At 35.0% G+C, this 8082-nt stretch overlaps 1 protein-coding gene across 1 annotated transcript in view; it reads left to right on the top strand.

The window, feature by feature from the left end:
- Nucleotides 1-8082, top strand: part of LOC106527895 (collagen alpha-1(XIV) chain) — a gene marked incomplete in the record, with an annotated part of 186287 nt that overhangs the window by 75956 nt on the left and 102249 nt on the right. The window contains 3 exon segments of the mRNA XM_014022903.1: nucleotides 210-336; nucleotides 4594-4733; nucleotides 7432-7564. Of these exon segments, the coding sequence (XP_013878357.1) occupies nucleotides 210-336; nucleotides 4594-4733; nucleotides 7432-7564 (400 nt within the window).

Genomic DNA, 8082 nt, shown 5'->3' with positions numbered 1-8082 from the left:
ATAAACATTTGAAATATATGAGTTTGTATGTAATGTATGAATATAATATACAAGTTTCACTTTTTAAATGGAATTACTGAAATAAATCTACTTTTTCATGATATTCTAATTTTATGACCAACACCTGTATATGTTTTCACTGACAGATGAAGTTGTCTTATTGGTTTTTGCTGTGTGTGTGTGTCTGTGTGTGTGTGTGTTTTGTGCAGGTGGACGTGGGTCCAGTGAGTTCCTACGACCTCAGAGAGCTGACGTCTCTGATGGAGTACTCTGTGGCCATCTTTGCTCTGTACGACGACGGGCAATCAGAGCCGCTCACAGACGGCTTCACTACCAGTAAGAAACTAACAGCGAGTGTCAAGAAGGATACATGAGAACAGTTATTATCACAGCTGGAGAATTTAATATTTCAACTTTAGCTTTGACTACTTCTTTACTCTGCATCTGTTGGGAAATCATTTATTGTTTGGGTGTTTCCAGTTTTCTTTTAGCTAGTAAGTTCATCTAATCATCTTTACTTCTTGTTAAAATGATAGTCTGGTCATTTTGGAAACAATGGGCCTCATGCAAGAACCATTTGTATGCACAGATTTGTTCTTAAGTTGTGCGTATGTGTGGTCCAGACCTGTCGTATATTTTACGAGCAGTCAGTCTGCTGTTAGAATGATTTTTCTCACTAATGACTTCATATTTCATTAGTTTGAAGATATTTCAAGTTGAAAATAAATCACACACCAATATGTTATTCTGTTTGAACTGGAATTAGATTTTAATGACACAAACTGGTTAGATTAAATTAAATTGGCTAATGCTGTTGTATAACACTACAATATTAATATGAAGATCTCAAACAAAAAAAAAACAACTTAAGTTTTGCATTAATTGAAGTTTGGAGACATTTCAAAATGCTTTTTTCAGAAACGCATCTTACACTTGTGATGGCCAAGGGGTAGTGTGTGACCACTCTTCTTCTGAATAAATGAAAACTATGTAACACAGTTGTTTACACTTAAATTAAAAATATTTGACCAAAGAAAAACAGGAGCAGGACTAGAGAGAGATAAATATGATTTAGATTTTTATTTCAGTGTGTATGACCCACAGGAGACACGACATTAACAGCAGTCATCATTTCATTCCTCAGCTTTGGCAGCTCCTTTAATTCCACAGCTGATGCTGCTAAAAATGACAGATTTTCTTTTCTGGATCTCTGAGAGCAGAATTTCAATCCTCGAACTTGTAAAGTTCTTCTTTTTTTACTTTGCGATGTCATTTATGAATGGACACTACCTGGTATGTGGGGCAGGAAACGTAGCCTTATATGGTGTTTTTGGGGTGGTAATTATGCTAATCGCCTCTCAGCGTGCGCGAGCACCTGATACGCATTCATCAGTTTACGCTGCTCATTTACACACTTTTCCTGAAGATAGAAAATTTTGTTGAATCTGACGTGGCATGTTCATACGAACCCTTCATACAAACTAAAATAAGAGAAATTTAGGATTAGAATATGAACATGTCCTTGCATGAGGCCCAATGTTCTGTCAAACAGTTAGCAATAACTAATACCTTTCATAGAGGAAAATATTGAGAAAGAGGTAAAACTCTTTGTCTAGTCAAACAATGACTCATTTTGTATCATTTTTCAGGCTTGTCTTTTAGAAAACAACAAACCAGTGTGGAAGAATGCTACATTATTAAGCCTCTACTTTTTTTTTTTTTGCATTACACTCTTTGTTTAGTCACTGTTTTCCCAACTGAACCACGTCCTGAGGTTGCTGAGAGGAGCAGCCTGCCTAATCAGTGCTTCCAGGCAATCTTAAAGTTGACTCATCACATGGCAGACTGATACATTTATGCAATCCTCCAACACCATCGCTGTTTACAAGGTCTATCTCTGCTGAGCATATAATGACCACAGACGTTCGTTTGACTAGCCATTCGCCCAGCGAGGTCAAAGACTTCAATTTTCTCCGATACTCTGTGCTCTGATTGATGTCACAGTTGATAAGGTTCTTTCACACATCTTGGTAAAACCTCTGTCACACTTTTGCACAACATGGCTATCTAAGGTGTACTGACAGATGTGGCTGTAAAAAATCTACTGCCACAGATTTGTCCTTTTATGGATCTGTTACTAGAGCACAGGTATCTCCAGCTGCCACACATCTATCAGCCGTGTTCATAAAATTAATGTAACAAAAGCAGCAACTTGTCAACATTACACATACCACATATATATGTTTTAACAACAAAATTAACATAGTACCAACCTCAAAATAACATTATACAGTCTTTTGTTACATACTGCTACATTACTGCTAGTGTGATTACACTTACCACTGCTACTTTTTATATATCTTTATGTTCAATAAACTCAACTTAGTATGTTTGCTATTCATATTATCGACAGTCTGTGCTCACAGTTTTATTATATTATTGGGTAAAACGGTTCTGCATGTGTAGAGAAGCTCTATGACGCCCTAAGTGTAAAATKAAATGTTAATAAAATGTCACTAACACATTTTCATTATTTAGCTCAAATTCTGAGTGTAAAATCCTAGTTTATAAAAATTCCATTAACATTGTATAGTTTGTAAGTTTCCTTTAAATATACTAATTTTAAACAAAAAATAAAAGAGTATACTGTACATACGTCCAGTTTACTTTTTATGTACTTATCTGAGATATACTTAAATATTTAGTATACTTTTAGTACAAGCAAAGTATAGTATAAGAAAAACTTGGTTAAGTATATCTCAGAATACTAAGTCTATACTAATGTTTAAAGTTTTGGCCAAGATAAACTTCAGTAGTACAATGAAAGTACATTTTCACACAGACTGGTTTAATTCTAGTATATTTCAAGRTGAAACTAAGTATACTTAGAAGATTACTTTCTGTATACTTCTGAGAATACTTTCATAAACTTATTTTGGGCCAATATAGTCCAAGAAGTACACTGCTAGTATTCTTATATCAGTGTACAAGTTAAATAAAAGTAAACTTAGGGAAATACACTTTTATATAYTTTAGGATACTTAATGACATGTACTTAAAGTATACTTCTTTTTGGTAAGTTTAAAAACTTAAAAAGATATAACAGTATACTTAAAATATACTTTTTATAAACTTAAAAAGTTTAAATTTAGTTCAAATAAGTATTAAATTTGTATACTTTCTAGTACTATAAGTACATGGTGCATAGTATACTTGATATACTTAAACTTATACTCAGGTATACGTATTAAAATGAACTTCAACTGTACTACTTTTTACTAAGGGTTAGCTCACCATTCTTACATTTTGCTCAGTTTTACTAAATGTTCAATTTAAATGCTAAATAATATGTGTAAATTTTAAATCCTGAATCTAAATGTTAACATTAAATGGTAAATGTAGTGGCTGAATGTTGAAGTTTACATTTAAGTACACTGCCTAGCCAAAAAATAAAAAATAAATTTAAAAAATTGACCCCTGCTATGATCTGGGTGGAGTTAGCAGTTGCATTTGTCTCAGAATGATGACATCATAAACTGGGACGAGCACCAAAGGCAAAGGCTGCGTTCAATTTCCAAATACTTAAATGTAAACTTCCACGTTCAAGATTTAACGTTTACTTCTATATTTATGATGTATTATTTACATGTATTTTTAATATTTAAATTTAACATTTAGTAAAAATTTGCTAAATGTGAACAGTGAACTAAAAAATGAAAAACATATTGATGAAATATTTTAACATTTTATTTTACACTTGGTGCCTCATAAAGCTGCACTGTCAGTCTGTTTTGTTGGCCAATAAGTTTATGTCAATAACAAGCTGACAGTTGTTTATTTATACCACTAACTTACAATTTGAACCATTATTCACACTCCAAGCTTATAGATCTATACTGTTGTGTTTTTTATTGTTCTGTTTTTGTCATCTATATATTTAATTTTACAAACTTTGTCCATGCTGTTATTTGTCTCATTTTATTGATAATAGCTATCAATAACAGTGAAAAGCAAACGATTTCACTTGCAGTAGGAAACAGCGTTAAATTTTATTACCCTTATTGGTCCTTCTGCCGTGTTGGCTGTGGGCCCATCTCATTTACACTTCAGCATAATTGCCCAGCAACATTAAAAAGGTCATTCTACTGTCCCGGACTATTCCATCACACTAACAGATATTGATTCGTAGAAAATATTTCTTTAAGCTACAACCATTTAGGCTCATGTGCTGCGTCAGCCTAAAGACTTCTACGTGTGGTGATGGCTATTAAAATTTGCACTCATGTTGATTTTTATTTATCTCCTTCCCAACTTTGTTTAATGAACCGGCTTTATGAGCAGAAACTCCATGAACTAAAATAAATATGCAAGCACTTTAGAAACTTTAAGGGTCGATGCGATGGAGCAAGCCTGCAAWATTAGAGTTTACAGCAAGGTCTGCGCACGGGTGTGCTTGTAAGATTTGTGCTAAGCTAACGTTTTAAACCTCTGCAATAAATCGGTGGAGTATGAAAAGCAGCTTCATAGAACGACTTACTGAGAGACTTTACTGGACCTGGTACTATAAAGATGTAAATGTTGGATGTCTTTCAGCACCGGTGCCGGGTCCTTTAAATCTGCGCTCCAGAGATGTTGGTGCGGACAGATTTAAGGTCAGCTGGGATCACTCGACAGAGGACATTGTTCTCTACAGACTCTCCTGGGCGCCATTYGCTGGTGGCGACACAACGGAGGTCAGTAAATCTGAGATCCGACGAGTGAATTTTAGATGCTTTGAAGCTTGTCTGTTWGCAAAAKATCACAYAAACCAYTACATRGATTTTAATGCAACTTTTAAAAAAGTAATCACYGGATGAGCATCTACAACTRATTAGCTTTTGGGGTTAACACAATTCAAGATGGYCGCTACAGTCGATCAACMTTAGCAAACACAGACATGGCTCTAAATCAGTCAATTTTACACATTTTGAGTTAAAATTTGGTGTGGTAGTAGGTGAAAGTCTTTCCCAACACATACTCAGAGCATTAACAGCTCATGCAAATCATACTGTATTAAAAACTTTGGCAGGCACATCGATACGTTTCATTCAGCTTCATYGAGTGTTTGCTCAAAGTGTTAGAAACAGCTATGAGCAGGCTGCTAACACACGTTTCATAAATTAAACGCAGAGCTAATACTATATTGACAAGGACACCCATGGATTCAGAGCTTTTCATCGAACAAGAGGTCCACTTATTGTCTCGTTTCTAGCAAAAGAAAAGGCTGCAGTGTKTGTGTGCCAGATAAAGAGAAGACTACACTAAAAAAGACTTACACAGAAGCTCAACACCATTACTGGTAGCTAGTAAAACCTCTGGCATGGCTGAATATAAATAATGGCTGAATAAATCTAGAAATTAATGGCTTGGGTGTTTTATGACCATGATCTGGGGTTTAGAGACAGCTGGGAAGCAGCGATAGAGCCCCAAGTGTGTATGTGTGTTTGTGTGTTCACGTTGTGTGAGCCTGTTTGTGTATTTGTGAGGTTTGCTCAGAGTCATCAGAGCTGAAAATGCTTCTTTAGGGAATTGGTGAGAGAGGCTTGGAATACTGACAGTCTAAACAGAGAGTGCTACACGTTTTACTTCACTCCTTATCTGTATAAAATGAACTTATCTGCACACACAACTGTGCAAGATTTGGTGTTTATGTATTGTCGGCTGCCACTTAGTGAGAGCATGAAGTTCTACCTGTCATTAAACTTAAATCTGATGCCTTTTGAAAGCTGGTTAAAGCTCTCTTATGTGATGTTAAAATCTGAAGTCAGGAAAAGAAAAAGTGCTTTAAATCGTTGAGCTGTATCTAATTAAAATTTTAAAGAAATAAAAAGCAGATAATCACTTCATGGTTCTGGGCGGAAACGGTCATAGATGAGCCTTTAAAACCTATGTCATAAATCAGTAAACAATTACAGAAATTACACACATTCTGACCCTTTAAGTTTTAAATTTAAAGATGATTTACTGCCAACTTCGTGCTATTTTATCCATTTACATTTTTTTAAATTCCATTTATAAATATGTTTAATGAATCTGGAGTTTATTTTTASAAGTAATCAATTCTTTTATTACTATTTCAACAAGTATTTTTCTTTTAATACCTGTAAATATCAAATTAGAAGTTGATCCAAAACTCATTTGGCATAAAAATATATCAATATTTCGAAGTTTCTTGTTGCTTCATATTGAGGAGTAAAATCTTTTCTCAGTTATACCATCTGTGCTCGTCATTTTGACTGTTTGAGATAAGATGGATCAAATGACTGAAAGTTCAAATGTTATTTTATGATCAGTTCAATACAAAATATTTTATTTAAAAATGAAAATTTTGGTAATTTTTTTTGGTTATTTAATTGTGAATAGTGTTTCAAGAAATATCTGCATCCACACGGAAACAGTATGTTTCAAAACACTAGTACAGGGGTCTCCAACCTTTTTTTCTTAAGAACTACTTTCAGGAAATGAAATTGTCCATGAGCTACTTTTTGCATCATTTAATTTTAAACTTAATCTAGAATAAGCTTTTGTTTGAACATACACAAAAAACATTGTCTTAAACTCGCATGAAACCATCACAAAGAACACTGAATTTACACAAATGTATTTTTGTGTTTATCCGTTCATATTATGGTGTATTTCACACTACAAACTTAGGGTTTAACTGGGACGTATGCTGCAGTGGGAGGGGTCTCCCAGGAGCTTGGCACAGTGTGTCTCAAGGAGCTATGAAAGGTGTGTGCGAAAACGAACGCTGAACAACCATGCGTCTGGTCGTCTGCGGTTCAACCATACTGAGCCCTAGATTGTTTGATTGACAACCAAGGGGGAGGGACATCTATGAATTGATTGGATATAAATCAAAGTTTGTTTGGCCAGTGACAAATTAAATTTTGCTACTCTTGATTTTTCATAAGCACAGAAGAGCTTCTTTAAATGAACTCACGAGCTACTGGTTGGAGACCCCTGCTCTAGTACCCAATGCAGTCATCTATATAGCGCTCCAATGCTGCCACAAAAATACACTGTAATAGGAAAAAAGACATAGAGCGTTCACAAAAAACTTATGTAATGGGTGCAAAATGTGAACACAATCAAGAGAAAAGAGGATCTCCTCTGACTACATTATAATATCGATGGGGCGATGATGTGTTTGTTTTCAAAACATTGCGTTTTGGCTGTCTACGTGAAAATCRCAAGATTTCGCTAATCTTTTCCCTCTGGAACCTGTTTTCAAGACGTTTAATTTGTGGCTCATAAAATGCCATTTCTGTGTAAACACAGGGCTGAAACAATAAACTTTTGCATTTTCACCAAAAACATTCTGATGGGGCCTAAGTAGGCTGTGTGAGACCATTGATGGACATTTGAATGAGTCTCTTCTTTCTGCTGCAGGTGATTCTGAGTGGAGGTGAAAACGAATACATCGTCTCAGATCTCAGTCCATCCACTGAATACGAGGTCATGCTGACGGCCATATTCKCAGACGAATCGGAGAGTGACACCGTCTCTGTCATAGAGACCACATGTGAGTGTGAACACATTGTTGGATTGGGCACATCTGGATAACAAATAAGCAACTCTTTTTATTTTTTCTTGCAAAAACTCAATTTGAAACCAAGTTAKCTTTTAGTGATTTCTGTCCCACCTGCTCTAATTTGCTTGTTACAACAAAAATGTTTAAAGGGGACATTAACTGGACATATCACACAAAATTCACTTTTTTAGTCCTTAAATGCATTTTGTTGTGTACTTAGAGCAGTGGTTCTTAATCTTTTTTGAGGTACCGAACCCACCAGTTTCATATGTGCATTCACTGAACCCCTTTTTTTGGTGATAAATAAAGTGCAATTTATTTTCCAAAATTAAGACTTTTTTTCCTTTTTTGCTGGTGTATAAAATGAGCCGTGCATGAACATCACCTTGCTCAAAGAACAAAACCAACACAGTGCATGAACTCACAACAAATTACAGTATGACTTTATTCTGGCCCCCAAAAAATATTTTGGCCCCAAAAAAAATTCAGCCACCAAAAAAATATTTTTT

Source organism: Austrofundulus limnaeus, unplaced genomic scaffold (genome assembly GCF_001266775.1).
Source record: "Austrofundulus limnaeus strain Quisiro unplaced genomic scaffold, Austrofundulus_limnaeus-1.0 Scaffold348, whole genome shotgun sequence".
Classification (NCBI taxonomy): Eukaryota; Metazoa; Chordata; class Actinopteri; order Cyprinodontiformes; family Rivulidae; genus Austrofundulus; species Austrofundulus limnaeus.
The sequence above is the reverse complement of the archived record's forward strand: the minus strand, read 5'-3'. Positions and strand labels throughout refer to the sequence as shown.